We start from the raw sequence: 27,149 nt of genomic DNA, 5'->3' as shown, positions 1-27,149 counted from the left end.
AAACTTTTAAAATACAACAGAAGGCAACTAAAAAGTCATGAAGAAGGAAAAGATGGAATATGAAGGTAAGCTAGTCAATAATATCAAAAATGATACCCAAAGTTTATATCAGACACTGGAAAATGATGATGGTGAGGTAGTAATGGGAGACAAGGAAATGGTGGATGAACTAAATAAGATATTTTGCATCAGTCTTCACTGTGAAACACACTACCAGTATGCCGGATGTTCGAGAGTGCCAGTGAGCAAAAGTGTGCGAAGTTGCCATTACTAGAGACAATGTTCTTGGGAATTTGAAAGGTCTAAAGATAGATAAGTCACCTAGACCAGATGGTGTACACCCCAGGGTTCTGAAGGAGGTAGCTGAAGAGATTGTGGAGGCATTAGTAATGATCTTTGAAGAATTAATTGATTTTGGTATGGTTCCAGAGGACTGAAAAATTACAATTATCACTCCACTCTTCAAGAAGGAAGGGAGGCAGAAGAAAGGAAATTATACACCAATTATCCTGATCTCAGTGTTTGGGAAGATGTTGGAGTCAGTTGTTAAGGATGAGGTCTCAGGGTGCTTGGGGTCACATGATAAAATAGGCCAAAGTCAGCATGGTTTCCTTAAGGGAAAATTCTGCCTGACAAATTTATTGAAATTTTTTGAGGAAATAGTACACATGATAGACAATGGAGAATTAGTGGATGTTTTGTACTTGGATTCTTAGAAGGCCTTTGACGGGGGACTTCCAGTAAGATGGCGACTGTTTAGCTGCTCCGAACTTTTGCTCCGTCATTCTCCCTATCTTTGCACTATATGTCTCCACTCTTAAATCTTAGTTAGGTATTTTATTAGGTTTCTTTTACTTGCCTGCGAACACATCTATCTTATAATGTCTAACAAAAGTACTAAAACCGGGAAAAAGGAAATTTCTACGGCTTTGCCAGTTGACATTCTCGCTGCTTTGGAACAGCATCGACAAGATATTTTAGAGGAATTTAGAACTTCTTTCAACCGGCTGGATGTCAAATTGGATCGGATCAACGCTAGAGTGGACGAACATGCTGAATATTTATCTCACATTGACTCAACTTCTGAAGATTTAAAACGCCGTGTCCAATATCTGGAAACCCTCTGCTCCAGCCTACAGGAGCAGAATTGTAAACTTTTTTCCAAAATGGTGGATCTTGAAAACCGGAGCAGACGTTGCAATCTACAAATTCTTGGTTTGCCAGAGGCCACCGAACAGGACTCTCCCGTGAAATTTTTTTCTGATTTTCTCTGTGAGATTTTTGGGAAAGAACTTCTTCCGACTCCACCTGAGCTTGAAAGGGCACACAGGATCTACGTTCCCCGTGCAACTCTGGGTTCCCGCCCACGGCCGGTAATTTTGTGCTTTCATCAATACCAGGTGAAAAACCGTTTGATTATGGAGGCACGCCGCAGAGGTACTTTTGCTTTTCAAAATACAGTCATTCGTTTTGTGGAGGATTTTGCCCCCCAGGTTCTGAAGATGCACGCTGAGTTTAAAGGTGTAATGAAAGTGCTTTTTGATCGTGGTTTTAGACCCTCTCTTCGCAATCCAGCCGACCTGCGAATTACGCTTACTACTGGAGAATATAAGTGGTTTAAATCAGTGAAGGAGGCTGAGGCATTTGTTGGAAGTCTTCCGGCCATTCCGTCTCCTTCGGAACCCAGTCTGAACCTCTAAAATGGTGGATAAGTACCTCTCGTAGTAAAGCTATTTTTTCCGGACTCAGACTTTACTTGAACAGTTCTGTCATTATCTATCGAAACTCTAAGGGCTGTAGACAATCTCTCTCTGGACTTGGTGCGTCTTTTCTAAATAGATAATCCGAAGTTTAATGTTTCCCTGCGGACGTTTAGACTGTACGTGTGTAATCTATTTCTTGTATAACTTTATTTATAGAGATCTACAATTGACTCTAACTTGTTTTGGAGGTTTGGAGTTTTTATTGAAGGCCTCCCTGTTGGTTGATTCATGGTTTAAGTTTTGCCTTTTTTTTCTGTAAGTGGTTGATAAGTACTCTCTTCGAATCTATAATTTCCCCCTTTTCTCCCTCCCCTTTTTTTTCTCTTTTAATCTTCTATAATCTTTCGCGGGTAGGTTAGTTTTGGTTTTCTTCTGATTTTCTTCGTATTAAGTTTTATACTTCTGTTGAAGTTGTTCCTATTTGTAATTATGTTTTCTAGTGCATAAACTAGTTACCATTTGCTATAATATTTATACGGAGCTGTTGTTAACGACACAGAACTGGAAGTCATACTTGGGTTAATTTTTTTGGTAGAGCTAGCTGCTCTTTTTGGTAGCCGTCTAGTTTTGGGTTGCGAGGATGGGGTGGGTTCTCCAGTTCCAACACTACTTATTGTTTCTTTTGCTTTCCTTTGTTACTCAGGACATGTTTCTGTTTTGATTCTATGAACCTATGTTTACATTTTTGCTCCCAGACTGTTATTGTACTGCTTGACTTTTTATATGCCTGCTGCCTTCTACGCACTAACAATTGATAATGGTTAATACACTTAAATTTGTGAGCTGGAATGTAAAGGGATTGAATCACCCTGTTAAAAGAAGGAAGGTCTTCTCACATATTAAACAACTCAAAGCGGACATTGCCTTCCTTCAAGAAACTCATATTCGTTGTTTTGATAACTCCCGGCTTTTGTCAAAGTGGGCGGGTCAGCATTTTCATTCATCCTTTGCCGCCAAAGCTAGGGGGGTCTCCATCCTTATTAACTCAAATATTCCTTTTGAACTCCATAATAAGATATCTGATACAAATGGCCGTTTTATTATTGTTTCTGGTAAACTATATAATACTAAAGTTGTACCAGCAAACCTGTATGCCCACAATTTTGATGATGTTAATTTTTTTGAACATTTTTTCTCCTCACTACCAGACTTAAACTCATACTCTCTTATACTGGGTGGTGATTTCAATTGTTGGTTAGATCCTAGTTTGGATCGATCATCCTCTGTTACTAGACCACCTACTAAATCTGCCTTAGCTATTCAATCGTTTCTCTCTAATTATGGTATCTCTGATATATGGCGTTTCCTTCATCCTACTGAGAGAGATTATTCTTTTTTTTCACATGTTCACCATACCTTTACTAGAATTGACTACTTCTTACTCGATAATCAGCTCATTCCATTTGTCTATTCTTGTGATTATCAGAGTATACTGATTTCTGACCATGCCCCAATTACTCTGTCTTTAAATTTTCCTGGCCTCCCTCAGAGGAATAAACACTGGCGGTTTGATTCGACTTTATTATCGGATGATGATTTTCTAAAATTTATCAAGGATCAGATAACCTTTTATTTTAACACCAATACATCACCTGAAGTGTCATCCCAGATTGTCTGGGATGCCATGAAAGCATATCTGAGGGGTCAAATAATCTCCTATACAGCAAATCTTAATAGAAAGTCCTGTGCAGATCGATTAGACCTCATTAATCAGATTAAAGAATTGGATCAACTGTATGCTCAAACTAAGAATCCTGAACTATACAAGAAACGTGTAGAACTTCAAACTAAATTTAATCTTCTGTCTACTCAACCTGTCGAACGCCAACTTCTTGAAAGTAAGAGTCGCTTTTACATTCATGGTGACAGATCTGGTAAATTTCTAGCCAATCAGCTGAGGCGTTCCAAAGCCAAACAACATATTACAAAGATCCGGAAGGAGAATGGAGACTTTACATCGGATCACTTAGAAATCAATGACGCATTTAAAAATTTCTATTCTCGACTTTATTCCTCTGAATCTTTGAATGACAATATCTCTATCGATCATTTTTTAAGTAATCTGAATATTCCTTCGCTTTCATCTGATTTTAAAGCCAAACTTAATGCGCCTATATCATCAGAAGAAATATCTCTTGCAATTTCTGCACTGTCCTCAGGGAAATCTCCTGGACCTGATGGGTTCCCCGTAGAATTTTATAAATCATTCTCTTCACTTCTTTCTCCTCAGTTACTCTCAGTATTATCTGACTCGTTTAACTACGGCAAATTGCCACCCTCTTTTAATGAGGCATCTATTATTCTCTTATTAAAAAAGGGTAAAGACCCAACAGAGTGTTCCTCGTATAGGCCGATTTCATTGCTTAATGTTGATGTTAAAATCTTGGCCAAAGTTTTGGCTTATAGACTAGAAACTGTTATTCCCTCTATTATTTCTGATGATCAAACTGGTTTTATTAAAAACCGTCTTCCTTTTTTTAACATTCGGCGTTTATTTAACATTTTATATTCACCTCCAACTGGGATTCCTGAATGTGTTATTTCCCTCGATGCGGAGAAAGCATTTGATCGTATAGAGTGGAACTACCTTTTTGCAGTTTTAGAAAAATTTGACTTCGGTCAAAGTTTTATCTCTTGGATCAAATTGCTGTATTTGTGTCCTACTGCCTCTGTTTTAACTAATTTTCAGAAATCCCAGTTATTTAACCTCAAACGTGGCACCCGTCAGGGATGCCCTTTAAGTCCCTTTCTCTTTGATATGGCTATAGAACCTTTGGCGAAAGCTTTTCGAAATTGTCCTGAACTGACCGGGATTTAGAGAGGGGGTGTTGAGCATAAAGTTTCTCTTTATGCTGATGACTTATTACTTTTTCTTTCAAATCCGTCTACATCCTTACCTCCAATGTTTTCACTTCTTGACCAGTTTAGCCAGTTCTCTGGATATAAACTTAATTTACATAAGAGTGAACTTTTCCCAATTAATAAAGAAGCACAAGAATTAACATTTCGTGATCTCCCTTTTAAAGTAGTGCACAATCAATTTACTTATCTTGGGATTACAGTCACAAGGAAGTTTAAAGATCTCTTTCGTAAAAATTTTGCCAATCTCTCATATACTATTAAACAGAGTCTGTTACAATGGTTACCTTTATCTATGTCTTTGGTAGGCCGTATTAATGTTGTTAAAATGTTTGTTCTCCCTAAACTTTTATATTTATTTCAATCAATCCCAATTTTTATTTCTAAATCTTTTTTTGATTCCTTAGACTCTATTATTTTGTCATATCTGTGGAAGAATAAGCGCTCTAGAATTAATAAAGTTTATCTCCAAAAATCTAAAAAAAGAGGGTGGCATGGCTTTACCTAACTTCCGTTTATATTATTGGGCAGCCAGTATACATTGTGCTACCTTTTGGTCTTTTTTCCATGGCCAACCCGAGTGGCCCTAATTGGGTGGCAATGGAGTTGAGCTCCACTAAAGAATTATCTATCTCTGCACTTCTCGGCTCTGTACTCCCTAGTAGTTTGTCCAGATTACTAGTTAATCCTCTTGTTAAACACGCTTTGCGTATATGGGCTCAGTTTAGGAAATTTTATGGTTTCTGTGGTGAACTAGATATACCTGTCTGACTGCTCCTGTGGCTCCTCCCAAGACCCTGCTGACTACCCCTGTGGCTCCTCCCACAGACCCCTGTATAAAGGCGACTGTGGCCTGCTGCTCTCCCTCATTTTCCCCAGGATGTAGTGTTGTTCTTCAGTCAATAAAAGCCGATATCTCACTTCCTAAGTCTCGGCGTGAGTTATTGATGGTGCATCAATTTCCATGGTTTTTTCTTTTCTAGCCCTATCTTACATAACCACCTTTTTTTACCTACTACGTATGACTCAGCATTCCATGATTGGTATAGGAAGGGCATTAGACATTTTGAAGATCTTTTTATTGATAGTCGCTTCGCTTCTTTTCAACAGCTCTCTGCTGAGTTCAATCTGCCCAATGCTCATTTTTTTAGATATCTCCAAATTAGACACTTTATTACTCCTTTAATCCCTAACTTCCCTGAAATGCCTGAAAAAAATGTTATGGACTTATTTCTTTCTATTAATCCACTAGGTAAAGGTTTAATATCATTTACTCGTGATAAATTAGCAGCCTTACGACGTGCCCCTATGGATAAAATTAAAATGGCATGGGAGCATGATTTAAATTCCTCCTTATCTGATGAGACTTGGGACTCAATTCTCAAATCGGTTAATTCAACCTCTCTTTGTGCTCGCCATTGCCTTTTACGGTTTAAGATTGTTCATAGAGCCCATATGTCTAAATCTAAATTATCTCGATTTTACCCTAACATCAGTCCGCTTTGTGATAAATGCAAAAGGGGCGAGGCCTCTCTCATTCATATGTACTGGTTTTGTCCTAGCTTGGAGAAATTTTGGAAAGATGTCTTCATAATGTTATCGTATATTCTGAATCACCACCTAGAACCTAACCCTTTAATTGCTTTGTTCGGTTTCTGGGGTGAGACAGATTTACGTCTGAGTTCGACTAAGTGTCGATTATTATCTTTTGCCTCGCTCCTGGCTAGATGTTTAATCCTCCTTAGATGGAGAGATGTTGCCTCGCCCACGTATGCTCAATGGCTTAACGATATTATGGCCTGCTTAGACCTTGAAAAAATTCATTATTCAGTTCTTAATTCGGACTTAAAGTTCCACAAGGTCTGGGGACCTTTTATTGAGTACTTTCATAACCTTCCTCTTGACTAGGGTTTTTTTTTCGGTCCCTTGCTTTCAGCTCTTTTTTCTTTTTTTTGGTAGTAGGCATTAATATCTTCTGTTGCTAAGTGTATTTACAGTTTTGGGGGTTTGATTGTCCTGATTTATATTCTCTATATTGCGTTGTGGTTGGTCTGGAGTTTTTTTTGTTGCGGGGCTTGGGAAGGATACTAATTTTACATGTCTTCAATTTGGGTGCTTTCTCAATTATCTTTCTTTGTATCATATTATTATTGTATGTTTATTTTTGCACTGTATCAAGGTTCTTCATTTTGATCTGGGTTTTTTTTATCTGTAGTTATGTAGAAAATGTATTAAAAAACTAATTTAAATTTTTTTTTAAAAAAGGCCTGTGACAAGGTGCCACATGTGATGCTGCATAACAAGCTACGAGCCCACAGTATTTCAGGAAAAACTCAGGCATGGATGAAGCAGTGGCTGATTGATAGTGTGAGAAGAAAGAGAGCCATTTTTGGTTGGCTGCTGGTGGCTAGTGATGTTCCACAGGTGTCTGTGTTAGGATCGCTTCTTTTTACATTATATGTCAATGACTTGGATGATGGAATTGATAGCTTTGTGGCCAAGGTTGTAGTTAATATGAAGAAAAGTGGAGGGGCGGGTAGTTTTGAGGAACTAGAAAGGCTACAGGAGAACTTAGACAGATTAGAAAAATGGGCAAAGAAGACACAGATGGAATACAGTGTTGGGAAGTGTATGGTCATGCAATTTGGTAGAAGAAATAAAAGGTAGACAATTTTCTAAATGAAGAGAAAAATCAAAAATCTACCAAGTCCACCAGAAAAAGGGAGATCTCCCAGTGGCCACCCATTTCAATTCTACTTCCCATTCCTGTTCCAACATGTTAGTCGTGGCCTCCTCTACTGCCATGATGAAGCTACTCTCAGGTTGGAGAAGCAACACCTTACGTTTCGTTTGGGTAGCCTTCAACCTGATGGCATGAACATTGATTTCTCGAACATCCGGTAATTGCTCCCCACTTCGCTACTCCCCCATTCCCATTTCCCTCTCTCACCTCATCTCCTTACCTACCATCACCTCCTTTTGGTGCTCCTCTCCCTTCCCTTTCCTCTATGGTCTTCTACCCTCTCCTGCCAGATTCCCCCTTCTCCAGCCCTTTATCTCTTTCAACACTCAACTTCCCAGATCTTTACTTTGCCCTTCCATCCTCCCGGTTTCACCTGCCACCTTGTACTTCTTCCCCCCCCCCCCCCCCCCACCACCACCACCTTCTGGCTCTGACATCACATCTTTTCTTCCAGTCCTGATGAAGGGTCTCAGTCCGAAATGTTGAATGTTTACTCTTTTCTATAGATGATCCCTGACCTGCTAAGTTCCTCCAGCATTGTGTGTGTGTTGCTTGGATTTCCAGCATCTGCAGGTTAGCTCATGTTTATAAGTCTAAGTTCATTTTTACTTTAAGCAAGGTGTGCACATATCACATGGTAGGGTGATGACATAGGCAACACATATTTTTACCTTTAACCCATTATGAGTTATTTAAACTAACAAGAATGCTTAATCAAACAATATTTTTACACGATTACTCAAATACTGCTGAGATATTAAATACACAACCACCATGTTTGTTTCTTCCAGGTGCTCCGTTATCCTCCCTCATTCCAAAGATGAAGAGTATGGGTTAGGATTAGTGAGTTATGGACGTGCTCTGTTGGTGCTGGAAGCATTGCAACACTTGCGGGCTGCCTTGCACAATCCTCACTGATTTGATTTGATGCTGACAGTGTATTTCACTGTATGTTTCAATGTACATCCGCCAAATAAAGCTAATCGTTATCTCTAATTCTTCTCCATGCTTTTAAAATTTTACAAGAAAATATTTCTATTTATGAAAGATAAAATTAACAGGGTAGCAGCAATTAGATTTTTCAAAATCCAGCAGAACACTGCTGTGTTTTTGGAGGATGTCTTGCTTGTGGATCTTTTAGAGTCATTTTCCAAGTGACAGAGCTCATCTGTAAGTGAAACCCCAGCTGACCTTAACAACCTTGACAGCTCAAGTTTTGGAAGCCTCTGGGAGATCTGACTGGCAATATCCCTTACTGCACAGAAGAAAATAGCTATATGCAAGCAAGTTAACTCTTCTGGCTTTCTGAAGTAGCAGAACACATGCCTACCTACATTGCAAGCTAAGTGTGGTAAACCATGTATACCTGTCTGGACATGCCCCTCGGCTGACTGCTCCTGTGGCTCCTCCCACAGACCCCTGTATAAAGGTGATTGGGGCACTGCTCCTTCCACAGTCATCCAACATTGTCGTGCTCCGTTTTCACTGTTAATAAAAGCCTATCGTTATTTACTCTACTTCCAGTCTCCTAGAGTTATTGATAGAGCATCAATAAGATACAACTACAGAATCTCTATATACTTGACCAAAACCTTTCCTACTTCTACATTGGTCTTCTCTTCCTATTCAAAGGAATACAGTACATGTTGGGAGGGGTTAAAGCAGCTACTCCTAAACATTGTCAAGCAAATCCCTTTTTAATGTTATCTCATCTTTTATTTTGGAATGAGGCCTGTGAGGATTCAGATGTAATTTTGTTCTTATGTGAAGCAATTCACAGGTATCAGCAATACCCTCCACCCTCCCCTTGCTCTTTTCCATCCCTTCTGAAGTGACTGGGTCCTGTGTTAACAATGAGGAAGTAGTGCTGCCTGATCACAACTATTGTTCTGTAGATAGCAGCAGCTTCCTTCATCTCATTTATGCTTCTGGTATTAAATATACCTCACCACAAGGAGGTACATCAAAAGACTTACCATCAAACATTATAACACTGTTGGTCCAGTGCTGACAATGGGGCTGAACTTTCAAACATTGCTGCTCATTAACATTTTGGAAGTGCTGGTTACAAGACAATATAATGATTGTCTGGTTACCAGCACTCCAACCTGAAGGCATGAATCTCAATTTATCCTTCTGGCTAAAATAAAATTCCCTACCCTTCCCCTCTTCTTTGATTCCCCACTCTGACCCCTTTTCTCACCTGTCAATCACCTCCCCCTGGTTTCTCTCCTCCTCCCCTTACTCCTGTGGTCCACTCTGTCCTATCAGGTTCCTTTCTCTCTAGCTCTTTACCTTTCCTACCCAGCTGACTTCACCTATCTATCGCCGTCCAGCTATCCTCCTTCCCTGACCCCCACCTTTTTATTCTGGTGTCTTTCCCCTTCCCAGTTGAAGAATCTCAGCCCGAAACATTGACTGCTTATTCATTTCCATAACTGCTGTCTGACCTGCTGAGTTCCGCATTTTGTGTGCGTTGCTATGGATTTCCAGCATCTGCAGAATTTCTTGTTTTTACCTTGAATGGTTCCTCATTTTATTTTGGATGCTTGGGTTGTTAATACATACCCACCCAGCTTATTGACTGTTTGCCACAGTTGCATCAGGGAAGAGTCTGTGCAGTATCCACACCAGGACCACTAGACTCGTAAACAGTTACTTCTCCCAAGATATCAGGTTGATCAAAACCTTCACCCATTAACCAATCCCACCACACATCTGCCACCCCTCTCCACAGCCCCCCGGTACCCTTCATTTCCCCTTCTCTCTGCCAGTGCATGGCCACATTACTGGCACATCGTGCTTTCTAGAATGGCTTTTATGTTTATACTTATTGTATTTTGAATGCTGCATTGGATCCAGATTAACAATCATTTTGTTCTCCTCAACACTCGTGTGCCAAAGAATGACAGTAAGCAATCTTGAATCTTTAACCTTGTCTTTCTCTTGTGGATTAGCATGCAGCATACAAATATTTTCACCACTAACGGGAGAATGGTTGGTGAGGTGGAGATACGTCTCTACCAAAGGAGGTGCAAGGCTCTCTTTCCTTCTGCTGGCCTGCAGGTCACCCTTGGGCAAGGCGTGGCACCTGCTTTGGAGACCTACTTGTCGATAGGTTAATTGGTTAATGTAAATTGTCCAGTGTTTAGGCTAGGATTAAATTGGGGAATTTCTGAGCAGTGCAGCTCAAGGGGCCTATTCTGTGCTGTACCTCAATAAATAAAATAAAACCATGTCTGAAGAGTAGTGATAATGGCCGGGGTCATCAGTCTTGTAAAGGCACTGCCCTGAAGATAGCAATGGCTATAGAAGAATTTGCCATGAACAATCACAGTCATGGATAGAATGTAATCACCCATATCATGATATGGCACATAACGATGACGATGGACTGAAGAAAGCTGAGGGGTGACCTTATCACGGTTTACAAACTTATGTGGGGAACAGATAGAATAAGTGGTCAAAATCTTTTTCCTAGGGTAGGGGAGTCTTGAACTGTTGGGCACAGGTTTAAAGTGAAAGGAGAGAAGTTTAAAGAAGATCGGAGGGGTGAATTTATCACACAGAAGGTTGTAAATATCTGAAACGAGCTGCCAGAGGAAGTCATGGTGGCAGCTACTATTACAAGGTATTTGGATGGGAAAGGTACCACTAACACCACTCCTTCTCCCTCAGCACCACAACAACATTGTTATTTCCTGTCAGTCACCTTATGTACAGGCACTCCTGTACCCAGCGTCACTTTATAGACATACTATCAATGTATATAAGCCATCTCATTTATTTATATTTATTGTGTTTTTTTAATTATATGTTCTTTATCTGATTGTGTTTCTTTTGTGCTGCATCAGATCCAGAGTAACAATTATTTCATTCTCCTTTATACTTGGTACTGGAAATGACATTAAACAATCTTGTATAGAGGGATACTGCATAAACAAGAGAAAATCTGCAGATGCCGGAAATCCGAGCAACACACACAAAATGCTGGAGGAACTCAGCAGGCCAGGCAGTATCTATGGAAAAAAGTACAGTCGACGTTTCAGGCTGAAACCTTTTGTCAGGACTGAAGAAAAAAAATTGAGGAATAGTTTTGAAAGGTGGGGGGAGGGAAGAGAGAGACACCAGATGATAGGTGAAACGAAGGAGGAGGGATGAAGCAAAGAGCTGGGAAATTGATTGGTGAAAGAGACAGAAGGTCATGGAAGAAAGAAGGGGAGAGGAGCACCAGAGGGAGGCAATGGGTGGGCAAGGAGATAACATGAGAGAGGGAAAAGGGGGTAGGAAATAGTGAGGGGGGCATTACTGGAAGTTCGAGAAATTGATGTTCATGTTATCAAGTATGAGGCTACCCAAACGGAATATAAGGTGTTGTTCCTCCAAGGTAGGTTGGGAGACCGCTTTGCCGAGCATCTACGCTCTGTCCACCAGAACAAGCAAGATCTCTCAGTGGCCACCCATTTTAATTCCATTTCCCATTCCCATCCATGACATCTTCCGCTGTCAGGAGACGGCAACACTTAGGTTGGAGGAACAACACCTTATATTCCATTTGGGTAGCCTCCAACCTGATGTCATGAGCGTCGATTTCTCACACTTCCAGTAATGCCCCCCCACTTCACCATTTCCCATCCCCTTGTCCCTCTCATGTTATCTCCTTGCCCGCCCATCGTCTCCCTCTAGTGCTCCCCTACCTCCACCCTTTCTTCTTTCTTCCATGGCCTTCTGTCTCTTTTATCAATCAACTTCCTAGTTCTTTCCTTCATCCCTCCCCCTCCAAGTTTCACCTATCGCCTGCTGTTTCTCTTTCCTCTCCTCCACCTTTCAGATCTCCTCCTCAGCTTTTCTTCTCCAGTCCTGCCAAAGGGTTTTGACTCAAAACGCCGACTGTACTTTTTCCTATAGATGCTGTCTGGCCAAATGGGATTAGCATAGGTGAGCCAAAAGGGCTCACTTTTGTGCTGTGTCTTTCTTCAATACTATTACTTAAATGTGTTTGGTAAATGTAGAAAGTTCTTTCTCTCTACCTGAGCCCAGCATAGCCAGTAATAAATAATTTAAGAAACTGGTGGATTTGTTGAAGATAAACAAAAGAGACTCTGCAGATGATGGAAATTCAGAGCAACGCACACAAAATGCTGCAGTAACGCAGCAGGTTGGCCTTTCCGGCCAAAAATCTGTCGATGTTTCTGGCCAAGACTCTTCTTCAGGATCCGCAGAATCTCTTGTGTTTACCCTTAAGAATGCTTAAGTTTGAATTAAGCAATTTGATGAAACAGTGCCTGGGTACATAACTGAACTGAGGAAGTTATGGCAAGATTTAAACCTTCACTGATGCCGAGGGGACAGAGTAGTGTAGATTCACTCCTGACTTGCGAATTGCGAGTGCGGCTCCGCATCGGAAGCATGTCGTTCCTCCCGGCCGCAGGCGGCGCTGGAGGAGAAGGGCCGGTGATCTGCTTCCGGATCAGGGGTGCCGTGCACGTTCCCATGTGGACAGCGGGAGAGGAGAGCGTGGATAGTGTCTTTAAATCGAAATTAAACGAAAAGGTGAGTTTGACAGACATAATGGGAGGGAGTGGCGCGGGGGTCCCACCCATTATGTCTGTTATATTAAAGACGTTATATTTTAGATACAGCACTGGGAGAGGGGAGGTCAGCGCCGCTGTTACTTAGGCTGTAGTGAGGGTTATTAATGGGTTATTTCATCTCCCGCCGCACAGCCAGGTTCTCAGATACACCAGATCTTTTATTTAGTGAAATATCCTGGATGTTCTTGTCTCTTAATGCCGTAATAAGGACATAACTGACGTGGTATATCATTCAGACACGTGGAAACTTGACCAACACTTTAAATCGCTGGCGGAAAACAGCAGGTCTGGCAGCATCTGTGGAGGGGAATAGACAGTCGTCATTTCTGGTCAAGATCCTTCAGTTGCTTTCAAGACTAATTGCCTGACCTGCTGAGTTCCTCCAGTTCTCTTTTGTGCATTGCTCCAGATTTCAGCATATGTAGTCCCTTGTGTCCCCATAGAAATACTTGAGCTTGTTTTTATTTTAAAATGTGATAAATCAAAAGTTATGGGGAAATATAATGGTATTTAGGTACAGTTCGTCACATTTCAGGATTTCTGTTGGACTACTCAAGAAAGTAAGATAAATAAAACTTTTTTTTGGTATATATTTCTGTGACTTGGGTACCCTTGCATTTTATAGGATTGTTATCTTGCCAGCAACCCTTGTAACTATAGAGCAGCTTTAAATTTTGCAAACTATAGGTTTGAGAACTTAAAGTTCCTAGTGGTGAACATTTTCAATCTGTCTCTGGTCCAAGCAGTTGTCCCCACAAGCTTCAAGATTGCCACCATCATATCAGTGCTGAAGCATTCCGCTGCCACAAATCTGAATGACTTCTGCCCAGTTGCACTCACCCCATCATTGCAAAGTGCTTTGAGAGACTGGTTCTATTACATCTGAAATCCTGTCTGCCCACTACCCTGGACCCCCATCAATTTGCCTGTCGCACCAACAGGTCTACAGAGGATGCCATCTCCAGGGCACTTCACTCTGCCCTGACCCACCCGGACAGCCCCAACTCTTAGATCAGAATGCTGTTCATTGACTTCAGTTTGGCATTCAATACTGTGATCCCCTCCAAGCCGATCGCCAAACTTCACCAGCCTGGTATCAGCTCATCCCTCTGCAATTGGACCTTGGACTTTCTGACTAACATACCCCAATCTGTTAAGTTAGACAACCTCTCCTCCTCCACTCTCACCCTGAACACCAGCGTGCTTCAAGGCTGTGTGCTGAGCCCTCTTCTGTACTCCCTTTTCACCTATGACTGTGTTCCTGTACATGATTCGAACTCCATAATCAAGTTCGCAGACGACAGCACAGTGATTGGCCTGATCAGAGGGGCTGACGAGACAGCCTACAGGGACGAGGTTCAGCACCTGGCCATGTGGTGTGCCGACAACAACCTGGCCCTTAACACCCTGAAGACCAAGGAGATCATTGTGGACTTCAGGCATGCTAGGAGCCACACTCACTTCCCCATCTACATTAACAGGGCTGTAGTAGAGCGTGTATCAAGCTTCAAATTCCTTGGTGTCCACATTTCCGAGTATCTCACCTGGTCCCTGAACTCCTCCATCCTGATCAAAAAGGCGCAACAGTGCCTTTATTTCCTGGGGAGCATCAAGAAAGCTCACCTCTGTCCCAGGATACTGACGGACTTTTACCTCTATACCATTGAGAGCGTACTCACCAACTGCATCTAAGTGTGGTACGGCAATTGTCCCATATCGGACCGCAAAGCACTCCAGCAGGTGGTGAAAACTGCCCAGCAGATTATCGGCATCCATTTGCCCACCATTGAGAACATCTACCATAAACGCTGCCTGGGCAGGGCGAAAGCATTATCAAGGATGCATCTCACCCTAACCATGGACTTTTTACTCTCCTCCCATCCGGTAGGTGCTACAGGAGCTTCCGCTCCCACACCAGCAGGCACAGGAAGAGCTTCTTCCCTGAGGCTGTGACCCTGCTGAACCTCCCATCACAGCGCTAAGCAGTATTGCACCCATATTGTACTGTCTCAGTACTTTTATATTTGTGTACTGTAGCACTTTTTATTCACAGTTGTTTTGTAAATAACACTATTCTTTTGCACTTCTGGTTAGATGCTAACTGCATTTCATTGGCTTCGTATCTGTACTTGGCACAATGACAATAAAGTTGAATCTAATCGAATCTCAATAGCCTGGCCTAGTCCAACCCATTAGATGCCATGGGCAGGAAAACTCACCGGTACCTCTACTTCCTCAGGAGGCTACAGAAATTTAGCATATCCCATTGACTCTCATCAATTTTTATGGATGCATCCTAGAAAACATCCCACCTGGATGCATCGTGTCTGAGTATCACAACTGCGCTGCAAGTGACTGCAAAAAGCAGCAGAGAGTCATGGCTCAACTCAGCATATCATTTAAACCAACCTCCCCTCCTTGAACACCTTCTATACTTGTTGCCTTAGGAAAGCCAACAGAATCAAAAATCCCACTCTCCCCAGACATTCTGCCTTCATTTCCCCCCCCCCACCCCTCCAATCAAGCAGAAGATACAAAAGCCTGAAAGTATGTACCACCCCCAGGCTCAAGGTCAGCTTCTATTCTGCTGTTATAAGATTACTGAATGGTACATCGTATGATAAGAAGGACTCGTAACCTCACAGTGTACCTCATAGTGACTTTGCATCCTATTGCCTGCGTGCACTGCACCTTCTTGGCACTGTAACACTTTATTCTGCACTCTAATTGTTCAGTTGTGATGAATTGATCTGTATGGACGATATGCAAGGCAAGTTTTTCAGTACACCTCTGTACCCGTGACAATAACGAACCCATTTACCAATGTTCTCTGCCACATTGATTTCATGTTTGAAACTAAAGTGGTCATTTGTAACCAAGTTTATTTCGGGACGAGGTGGTATTCTCCTGAAGCAAGCACTGGGTGATCATGAAGTGAACTGGCATTTTGTTTTGTTTACTGACATCTCGGATGCATTTGTCAGACTCCACAGGATACAGATAACTTACTTAACTTGCATCCTGACTTCTCGATGATAATGGCATCTGGAGAATTTAAATACAAATTATTAAATAAATCTGCAATTAATCCAACTGGACGAGTTCAGGCAACATGTGGAAAGACAACACACTAGGTCAAAGATCCGAATGGAAAGGGGGAAAACAATTTAGTTTTAAGTTGTAGAAAGGATTGGGATGTGATGATAGGACACTAACGGAGACTGACCTGATGGGCATTTCACACCGTTGTTTGTGTTATCTCTCTAATCTCCATCATTCATCTCCATAAACTGCTTTAACAGCTTCTCACCCAGCCTCACCTTATCACTCTATCCTACCCAGCCATGCAGAAAACTTTGTGCCATTTAAAACTTAGTTTCTGTCTTTCCTAGTTCTGTCATGAAACATTTAACTCAGTTTCTCTCTTCATTTTCTAGTATTCTGTTTTATTTTCAGATTTTGAGTACTTGCAGTTTTATATTTGAATTTACTTGAATTTAAGCTAGCCACTTGTCATTTAAAAATATTGGTTCAGTAATGTTCCTCAGGAATAGGTTGTGCTTTCTATACCCTGTCTAACTGACATCACTTCAGACCCTCCATTGATGACTTTTAACTGCCTCATCCCTGCATTGCCCTTCAGTTGCTCAAAGCTGAATTTGTACAGCATGCTGAAGTCATACATCTTAGAAATGAACCCTTGCTGACCATTGGTACTTAGTTGCACTAATCTCATTTTATTCTCCCAGACTCGCATCAACTCCCCCTAGACTTCAATCACTCACTCACGTGCGAGGGGCAATTTGCAATGGCCAATTAACCTGTCAATCCAACCCACATCTCGCTGCGATGGGGAAGGAAACCTAAAAGATCATGGCAAGAATGTGCTAACTCTACGTAGGTCAGAATTGAACCTGGGTTTCTGGTGATGCAGCACTGTGTTTGTTCTGTCCCTGTCCCTGTCCCTGTTGCAGTTCCACTGCCACGAAATTCTTTTCGGTCATCTTGTAGATGACTGTGATTCTCACTTGTCCATTTCTTCTCCCTGTCAGACTTAGGTGAAATCTGTGTCCATATCCTGACTCGCACCGTCCGATCAATACTCTGGTTCCTGAACCAATATTGTTAAAATTCTTTCAAAGTTCCCATTGTGGTTTTCAGATCCCCCAAACCCCTGTAGCCTTCTTATCTGCTTTCTGCTGCCTTGCATGGCCTTTTCTCATTCCATTAGAAGGGTTGCCTTGACCCTCAGTTGATTGCTTTAGCTCCTCTTCCTCACTTTTAAGACATTCCTTTTAAACCCAGTTCTTTGGCTCAGCTGCCCTAATGTCATTTTAAAGTATCTTAATTTGAATTTTTATTTGCTAAGCCCTGCATCGAGCCTTCGAACTTGTTAATTACATTAAAAGTTCCATATAAATTCAATTTGTATAAACCTGACTCTTGCTGCAAAACTAATCCAAAATCAAAACCAGAAAAGATTGCTGCTTGCTTGAGACTATTATACTTATGTGACACGTCCAGTGCTCCAATAATTGCTCCGAATGTTGAACCCTTTATTCAATCCTTTATTAGCAATTAGTCAACTTACAATTAAGCATTATTGAGCATTAGCTCAGTGGTCAGCAAAGACATGACCTCTACCAGTCCCAAGCAACAAAATGCAAAGAAATGAGCAAGAATAACATAGCTTATTTCCATCACTTTTCCCACAACTTTTTCTTCAATCTTTTATCAGGCATGTGGCTGTTATTCATGTAGTTACACCTAATATGGCTGTCAGTGCTATGCAGATGGTTAGGGTAGACAACTAGAAATTGGGGGTGGGGAGGAATTCAGACATTTTAGGAGAACTATGTGGGATGTATAGCAGCATTACCTTACTGTGAGCAAATGTATGGAGTTCAATTTAAAAAAAAACTGAATGGGAAGCTTTCCAGTTTGCACTGAAGTGTTATGGCAAATGGAATCCATGAAGGAAGAAGCAGTAGGCCCAAGGATCACCCATGTGATGCAGAGGGAAATGAGTAAAGTAAATGCATGGCAACGATCTACCTAAGGCACGTGTTCTCAACCTGGGGTACACCAACCCCTCGGTTAATGGTAGGGGGTCTATGGCATAAAAGAGGTTGGGAATCCCTGGCCTGAGGGGTTTTTTGATAATGTGACAGGGGAGTTTGCATGGATGGATGAATGAGAATGTAAGAGCCAATTGCATCTACCTTATTAAATAATTCTTACAGAATGAATGTAAATCTGGTGATTCTTTGGAAACAGAATATGAAATTTTATTATTATTGAGGCCAATGTCTTGAAGATAATTGTTGAATTTTAAGGGGCGGTGATAGTATTGAATGGCAAGTTTTAGTCGATATTGAGCATCCTGATGTATGCATCTTTACCGTCCAGATGTTGATGTGTTGCGTGAAGAGCCAATGAGATGGCATCTCCTGTGGTGGGGAGGCTTGTGCATGTGACACAGCTGATGAAACACCAAATCTGCTCGAATTCTGAAGTACAGCACTGCATCAATATGGTGGTCCCAGGGTAGAACGTCTGAGATGTTAACGTCCAGGAACGAGCTGCTCACCCTTTCCATAGCTGACCCCTCAATGAGAACTGATGAGAGTGCTTTTGGGCTTCCCTTCCTGAGGTCCACAATCAGTTCTTTGGTCTTGCTGATGTTGAGTGAATTGTTGTTCAGGCATCACTCAGCCAGTTTTCAGTCTCCCTCTGAAATGCTGATTCGGCCTATGACAGTGGTGTCATCAGCAAACTTGAATATGGCATTGGAGCTGTGCTCAGCCATTGCTTTACATTACATTGTGCTATGTTGGCTGCTCTGTCGAGGCTGTGAGAATTGTGGACCGAGCCCGTGGAAGCTCTGTGATGTACTGAGCTGTTAATAAAACTGCAGTTTCTTGTGTTCTTGGTGGCACAGTTGCCATACCATGCAGTAATGCATCAGTATAGGATGCTTCCTATGGTGCCTCTATAAAAATTGGTGAGGGCCAAAGGAGACAGCTTCGTGAAGAAACTGAGACAGCAATGTTGGATCAGGAACATTTGGATGAATATCTCTGAATGTTATAGTGATATATCAGTGTACATGATACATTGTAAAATGCTTCGGGTTGTTCTGAAGGAGACATATGTGCTATAGAAATGCATGGTTTTTAAAGTAGCAAGATTTTTTTAGCAGACATACAACAAATTTAAGTTTATTAAAAATCAAATTGCCATGCTGAGAATCTGACCTTAAATACTTTCTCCCCTCTTCTTGTTTTAGGAAAAGCAAAATGACCTCTTTAGCCTATCAGCTGAAGCGCTTGGCACTCCCCCAAACTGATGCAAGTCTTTTCTCTCGCAAAGAAGTTGCATCATTGTTGTTTGATTGTAAGGAAGCTGCTACCATTGACAGGGAAACATTCTTTGCCATAGGTAAGTGCTGAATACATCTACGTTATCATTCCTCAGCAAATTTACCCCCTGCATTGTTAACACTATTGCCAAGGAGGGCCAAACGTGGCATATATTGGTAGCACGTGCCAGTTCATTACTTCACTGCTGCAAAACCATCTCTGGCCTTTCTGTATCTTGATCTGTGGAGTTAAACTTATTCCCATGTTAATTTTCCCATTCAATCCAATTTTGGGTTGAGATGTCTTACAGTATATGTGACTATATCATTATTTTTTAACTTCAGTTTGTTTCTTGAACTGAGACATCTGGCACTATATGCTAGTGCTATTAACTTACCTTTCAAATCTTTTAAAGTCCTGTTTGAAATTGTATGTTTTAACCATAGCTGTAACAATGCTGATTGCCTAATAATTTTTGTGATCAATATTCACTGGAGACCTGACTTTTTTCGTAACAGCCATGAAGATCATTATGAAAACCAAAGCTGGCCATGAATTTTCTTTGTTAAAGACCTTGATGTTTAATTTTAAAAAGCAGTCCTGCAACTCATTTGAAAGATACCATTTTCATACCTGATGGTTAAATTCCATGTTGAAAGTAATTTAAAGCAGTGGACTTTACAATCCAGTAACTTCATAAGGTTCCTACATTCAGCAAAACACCCACACTCTGCTGAATTGATTAAAGGTGCCAGTGTGGAAGTTAAATTGAGGCTGTTACTGCTGACTTGGCTGTATATGTTCTCAGTTTAGAACAGTACATTGCAGTTGCCCTCAATGCCAATGAGGGCATGAAGAACATAGTGGCTGCTTCCTTCACTAGATGGTTGGATTATCCAATATAGAAATGTACAGCACATTTCAGGCCCTTTGGCCCACAATGTTGTGCCGACCATGTAACCTACTTAATCATCCTTTCCCTATACCTCGGATTCTCAATCCTGGCAACACCCTTGTAAATTTTCTACAAGTTAGTTCAGTAAGGGCAAGGCATCTAGGCACATCAACAGACTTACATAGTGACTCAACCAGCCATGCTAGCTTTTGGCTATAATTTTTTTTTTGCAGAAACAGAGAATGCAAGAAAAAGCTGTCATCTTACTGAAGTTCATCCTAATATCCGGGTGGCATAGTAATGAGTGTTTAGTTAACGCTTTATAGCACCAGCAATCAGGGTTCAACTCCTGCTGCTGTCTGTAAGGTCTGTAAGGGTGAGACTAGAACTAGATAGATAGATAGATAGATAGATAGATACTTTATTCATCCCCATGGGGAAATTCAACTTTTTTTTCCAATGTCCCATACACTTGTAGCAAAACTAATTACATACAATACTTAACTCAGTAAAAAATATGATATGCATCTAAATCACTATCTCAAAAAGCATTAATAATAGCTTTTAAAAAGTTCTTAAGTCCTGGTGGTTGAATTGTAAAGCCTAATGGCATTTATGACTAGAGGTCATAAGTTCAGTGTGAAAGGTGAAATATTCAAGGGGAAACTGGGAAGGGGCTCCTTAACTCAGGATGGTGCGAGTGTGTCCTCCGGGTACTCTGGTTTTGGCCCACATTCCGAAGACATACGGTTAGGGTTAGTAAGTTGTGGAGGTGCTGTGTTGCCACTGGAAGCGTGACTACACTGTGGACTGTCCCCCAGTACATTGCCAGATGCATTTCACTGCATGTTTCAATGTGCATGTGACAAATAAAGCCCATCTTTATTCTTCTGGCTCCCTCAGTCCAGTATCCAAACTTTTCCAACACTCCAGAGTCGCACACCCCTGCTTGAATTCACTTCTCATTTTTTTCCCACAAGTTTGCATTACAATTAGAAGCACTGCTTCTCGCTATTCATGCTTACTTTAAAACAATGTCCCAAATTTGCTTTATCTGGCCAGTTCAGTATTTTAATGTGGTTTTCCCTTATATCGTTAAACTTGCTGCACTGAAGAGGCCACATAACAGGTCACCAGGAGACACTCATGGAGTGAGCACTATTTTAGATTCACTCCATAACCTTTACTTTTTTAACCTTTGATCACCCTTATTTAACTTATCTTTACCTACACCAGAAGATTCTTGTTACTTACTTGGACTTATCTTTAAGAGTGTACTGTGAATTTTGAAGAAATGAGTACAGAAATGGCTTTAAGATCTAAAGGGCGAGACCCTGGGAAAGATTCTAACGGCAATGGAAAGAAAAAAAAAGACTGATCCTAAACGTACTGAATTGACTTATGATACGTTATTGGAGCTCTTAAATGAAAAATTTGAAGAATAACGACAAACTTTCAAAGAAGATTTAAAGGCTTTCCAGGATTCTCTGGATAAGATTGGACATGAAGTTAAACAGCATCAAACTTTAATCGCAACTCTGCAAGAGGACGCTCGGAAGCGAGACTTGAAAATCGAGAATCTGGAGCAGAAATTATCTTTGGCGATTAAACAGTTGGAAATACTTAAAGCCAAGAGTGTCGATTTTGAAAATTGATCTAGAAGACAGAACTTACGCATACTTGGTCTCCCGGAAAGTATCGAACAAGGAGACCTCTCGAAGTATTTTGCTCAACTTTTAAAGGATGTGTTCCCTTCTGTATTCCCAGATAGTCCTCCGTTACTTGATCGTGCCCATAGAATTATGCGCTGATCACCAAGTTCTTCATCTGAACCACCTGTTGTAATTGTTCGATTTCATTATGTGCATGTTAAAGAGCACCTTATTTGTTTGGCTCGTCGTTTAGGGATGGTTAAATTGCGAGAATTCCAATTCCGGCTTGTGGAGGATTTTAGCCCAGAAGTGATGAAGGGGCGGCTGGCTTTTAAACCTTTGACGTCTGAATGTTACGAGAAAAACCTAAAACCAGCGCTTTTATACCCTACAGAACTTAGAATCTCGCCTTGGAATGCACCACGGCGTGTTTTTCTCTCCAAATCTGATACTCGAAGCTTTCTGGATGAGAATTATCCTACTGCTTCGGATTCTCGTCTCTAATAAATGTATGGTTTTGATCGTTACAAGATAATTTTTGTTTCTAAAACCAGGTTTTGTTTCTGGTTATTGGTGTAGGTTTATTTTACATTTTATATTCCTATTAAAGCTTTTCTTTATCGATGTACTAATCTTTTTAATTTACTTTAACCATTGTTTTATTTTTTGGTCATTATTATTAATTCTCTGAAGGTGAATTTTTTAATGTTTTGATTTTTTTTCATTTTTTGTATAACTAAGATGGCGGTTTCTTTTCTAAAATACTTTTTTTTTATTTCGCCTTTTTTTGTTGTCTTCTTCCTATAATGCCTTTCTTATCACATCCTAACTTTTATTTGTTTGGGTTTTAACCCGATTTATAAGTTACCAGTGTTCATATTCTTTTTGTTTTCTTTTTACAAGCAATTATATTAAGAAGTCTGTTTTAGCATAGTGTTAATTACTTTTTAGGATTTTGGGTGGATTTTTTTTCTCCTTTATATATTTGGAGTCGCCTTCTGGAGACATGGGGGTAGATTTAGTGTCACACTTTTTCCTGACCTTTAGGCTCAGGAGGGTCTTTTTTCCGTGGGTGGTGGGCAGGGGGTTCCTTTCTAATTCTATGGGTCTTTTTATTAGTTTTTCTAGTTTTTTCATTTGGGCTGATTTCAAACTACTAAAATGTCCGATGTGTCGTAATTTCCGGTTCCTCTTCTGGGTGCATGAGTTCATACTTTGGTTAACTCTTTATATACCAAAGGGTTGATTTTAGAAATATGGCTCAGACCATTAATTTTGTCTCTTGGAATACTAATGGCTTAAACCATCCGATTAAACGGAAAAAGATTTTTAAAGTATTCCAAAGACTGAAAGCGCATATTATTTTTGCACAAGAAACTCGTGAGGAAAGAGGACAATCAACGTTTTTTTAAGGTTTTGGATGGGTCAACAGTACCATTCGAATTCGAATGCCAAAGTAAAAGGAGTTTCAATTTTTATTGACTCCTCTATTACATTTGTTCGACATGATATTATTTTGGATCCGAATGGTAGATTTTTGTTAATTACTGGGTTACTTTTGAATAAGAAGGTTGCTATGGTTAATGTTTATGCTCCAAACGTGGATTATCCTGATTTCTTTAAGTCTTTATTTACTTCTCTACCTAATCTAAATGAATATATGTTAATAATGGGTGGTGACTTCAATTGTTGTTTAAATCCTTTGCTGGATAGATCTATACCCATTCAGACTTTACCAAATAAGTCGGCCACTTATATCAATTCTTTTTTGACTGATACTGGAATTTTCGATATTTGGAGATTTCTGCATCCTAAGGACAAAGAGTTCTCATTTTTTTCACATCTATCATTCTTACTCGGGAATTGAGTACTTTTTCATTGACTCTCGTTTTATTCCATCTGTAATTTGTTGTAATTATGACATTATAGCCATCTCTGATCATGCTCCAATGAAACTTACTATTAAATTAATGGACACAGCTTCTAGTACTAAGCAATGGCGATTTGATTCTACCTTACTACAAGATCCGGATTTCATTAAATTTATGAAGGAACAGATTGATTTCTTCTTTTCAACTAATTCCACGGATGAAATTTCCTGCGGAACACTTTGGGACACTTTTAAAGCATATATACGTGGACAGATTATCTCCTATTCTTTTGGTTTGAGAAAACGTATTAAGAAGGAAACTCTTTTATTGGTTGATAAGATTAAAGAAATTGACAAGAAATATTTGATTGCTCCTAGTAAGGAGCTTTACAAACAAAGGGTTGAGCTTCAAATGGAACACAGTTTATTACTTACATCTTCAACTGAAAATCAATTAATGAAAACCAGAACTGATTTTTATATACATAGTGATAAATCGGGTAAACTGTTAGCTAACCAATTGAAGAATGCTTTGGTTAAACGTCAAATTATTAAGATTTGCCAACAGAATGGTGAACTGACAGTTAATCATGATGAGATAAACAAATCTTTTCAAGATTTTTATACCTCCTTGTATCATTCTGAATTTCCTCATGATCATAATACCATGCATGATTTTTTAGGGAAATTGAATTTTCCAAAATTATCATCAGAAGAACTTTTAATATTAGAAACTCCTATTACGGATGCAGAAATTAAAGGTGTTATTTCCTGTATGAATTCCGGGAAAGCACCAGGTCCAGATGGGTATACAGTGGAATTTTTAAAGTTTTTTTCCTCTACTCTTTCTCCTTGGTTATGCAGGATTTTTGAAGAAGCAATTAGACTAGGTAAACTACCACAATCTTTTTACAGAGCTTCCATTTCTTTAATATTGAAAAAAGATAAAGACCCTACTGACTGTGCATCCTATAGACCATCTCTATTGAATGTAGATTCCAAGATCTTTTCCAAGTTATTGGTGACCAGGCTGGAGAAGGTATTACCTCAAATTATCTCGGAGGATCCAACTGGTTTTATTAAAAATCACTATTCTTGTTTCAATATTAGGAGATTATTGAATATTGTTTATACTCCTTCACGCAGCACCACAGAATGTGTCATTTCATTAGATGCGGAGAAAGCATTTGATAGAGTTGAATGGCCATATTTATTTACTGTGCTTGAGAAGTTTAATTTTAGTCCGACACTTATATCCTGGATTAAATTGATATATCATACTCCAGTAGTCTCGGTTTTTATGAACAAGCAAAGATCTCCCTTTTTTCTTTTATTTTGGGATGCCAGGCAAGGCTGTCCTCTTAGTCCATTATTATTTAATATTGCTCTGGAACCTTTGGCAATTGCTATTAGAGAATCACCTAACATTTTTGGCATTACTCGCAGGATGGATATACATAAGTTATCATTATACGCAGATAATTTGTTGTTATACATTTCTGATCCTGAGAAATCCATTCCTGCAGTTATATATCATTATTGGCTCAGTTTAGTAATTTTTCCGGGTATAAATTGAATCTTAATAAGAGTGAATTGTTCCCCTTAAATAGACATGTTCCAATTTATGGAAACTTACCGTTTAAATTAGTTAATGACTTCTTTTATATACTTAGGGATTAAAATTACAAAACATCATAAGGAGTTATTCAAGGTTAGTTTTTTACTCTTAATTGATCAGATTAAATATTTGTTTACTAAATGGTCACCATTGTCTTTATCTCTGATAGGTCAGATGAATGCTATTAAGATGATTATTTTACCCAAGTTCTTATATATATTTCAAGCGGTACCAATTTTTATTCCGAAATCCTTTTTTGACAATGTTGATTCAAAAATTTCCTCATATATATGGCAGAATAAAAATCCTAGATTAGGTCAAAGATATTTACAGAAGTCAAAGAAGGAAGGTGGATTGGCATTGCCTAATTTTAGATTTTATTATTGGGCAATTAATATTCGATATTTGAATTGTTGGTTAAGGGATTTGGATTTATCTCCTAGCCCTCATTGGGTAAATCTAGAAATTAAATCTGTACAAGGATTTTCATTGTGTTCTATTTTAGGGACTTCTCTTCCCTTTGCTCTTTCTAAATTGCATAAACGAATTGACAATCTGATAGTTAAACACACTTTACTTATATGGTTTCAATTTCGGAATTTTTTTGGGTTGAATCAATTTGTTATAGCAATTCCTATTGTATCCAATTTCTTTTTTCATCCCTCTATTATGGACCAAGCTTATTCAGCTTGGAAGACTAAAGGTATACTACGATTTTCTGATTTATTTTTGGATAATTGTTTTATGTCTTTTGAACAATTATCTGATAAATATAATTTGCCTAGATCTCATTTTTTTAGATACTTACAGATTAGGAATTTTTTAAACACTGTACTTCCTACCTTTCCAAATCTTGTTTCTTCGGGTATTTTGGAGAAATTGTTAGAACTAAATCCTTTTCAGAAAGGTGTAATATCAAATGTTTACAATATAATTATGAAAATACGTTCAGAGGCCTTTTATAAGATTAAAAATGATTGGGAAAGAGAACTTAACCTTACTATCCCTATTGAGAATTGGGATAAAATTCTTCAATTAGTTAATTTATCCTCTATATGTGCTAAACATTCATTGATACAGTTTAAAGTAGTGCACAGGGTTCATATGTCCAAGGCTCGTTTTTATTCCCATATAAATCCTATATGTGACAGATATCATTCTGAGATAGCTTCTTTAACTCATATGTTTTGGTCATGTCCGCTTTTGAAAAAAAATATTGGAAAGACATTTTCAATATTATTTCCACGGTATTGAACATTGATTTACAACCTCATCCTATTACTGCAATCTTTGGTTTACCAATGATAGAGTCAATTCATTTATCTTCTTCTGCTTGTCAGATGATTGCATTCCTTACATTAATGGCTAGAAGATCTATTTTGTTGAATTGGAAAGAAATTAAACCCCCTAACATATTTCATTGGTTTTCTCAAACTATGTTATGTCTAAATTTGGAAAAAATTATAAGTGTCATATATGACCCTTCTATTAAATTTGAAAAGACTTGGAGGCCATTTATTCAATATTTTCACATGATGTAATTTGACCCTGTTCCAATCCTATTTGTTTTTCCGGTTTCGATTATATATAGAGAGGATCGGAGTTGGGGCCACTGATGATTCTTTGTTTTTTTTATAGATACTATAAACAGCCCTTTTTTTTCCCTTCCCTTTTTTCCTTTTTTTTTCTTTATTAGTTAGTGGTTAGTTTGTTAGATTAGTTTTTCTTAGGGTAATATTTTTTTTCTCTCTTTTTCTCTTTTCTGTTTTTTTCAACATGATATACCTAGTTTT

The 27,149-nt window shown here is 39.4% G+C and overlaps 1 protein-coding gene and 1 long non-coding RNA gene across 2 annotated transcripts in view; both read left to right on the top strand.

The window, feature by feature from the left end:
* The window catches only part of LOC140729977 (uncharacterized), a 50,482-nt gene extending 41,646 nt beyond the window's left edge, over positions 1 to 8,836 (top strand). Inside the window, exon 4 of the long non-coding RNA XR_012099450.1 lies at positions 8,157 to 8,836. This is a non-coding gene — a long non-coding RNA (uncharacterized lncRNA). The remainder of the gene's footprint in view (positions 1 to 8,156) is intronic.
* Positions 8,837 to 12,807: 3,971 nt separating this feature from the next.
* The window catches only part of heatr1 (HEAT repeat containing 1), a 103,539-nt gene continuing 89,197 nt past the window's right edge, over positions 12,808 to 27,149 (top strand). The window contains exons 1-2 of the mRNA XM_073050569.1: positions 12,808 to 12,918; positions 19,249 to 19,400. Coding sequence (XP_072906670.1) covers positions 19,259 to 19,400 — 142 coding nt within the window. The 5' untranslated portion in view covers positions 12,808 to 12,918; positions 19,249 to 19,258. The remainder of the gene's footprint in view (positions 12,919 to 19,248; positions 19,401 to 27,149) is intronic.

The sequence above is a fragment of the Hemitrygon akajei genome, chromosome 7, assembly GCF_048418815.1.
Source record: "Hemitrygon akajei chromosome 7, sHemAka1.3, whole genome shotgun sequence".
NCBI lineage: Eukaryota > Metazoa > Chordata > Chondrichthyes > Myliobatiformes > Dasyatidae > Hemitrygon > Hemitrygon akajei.
This window is presented reverse-complemented; position numbering and strand designations above follow the sequence as displayed.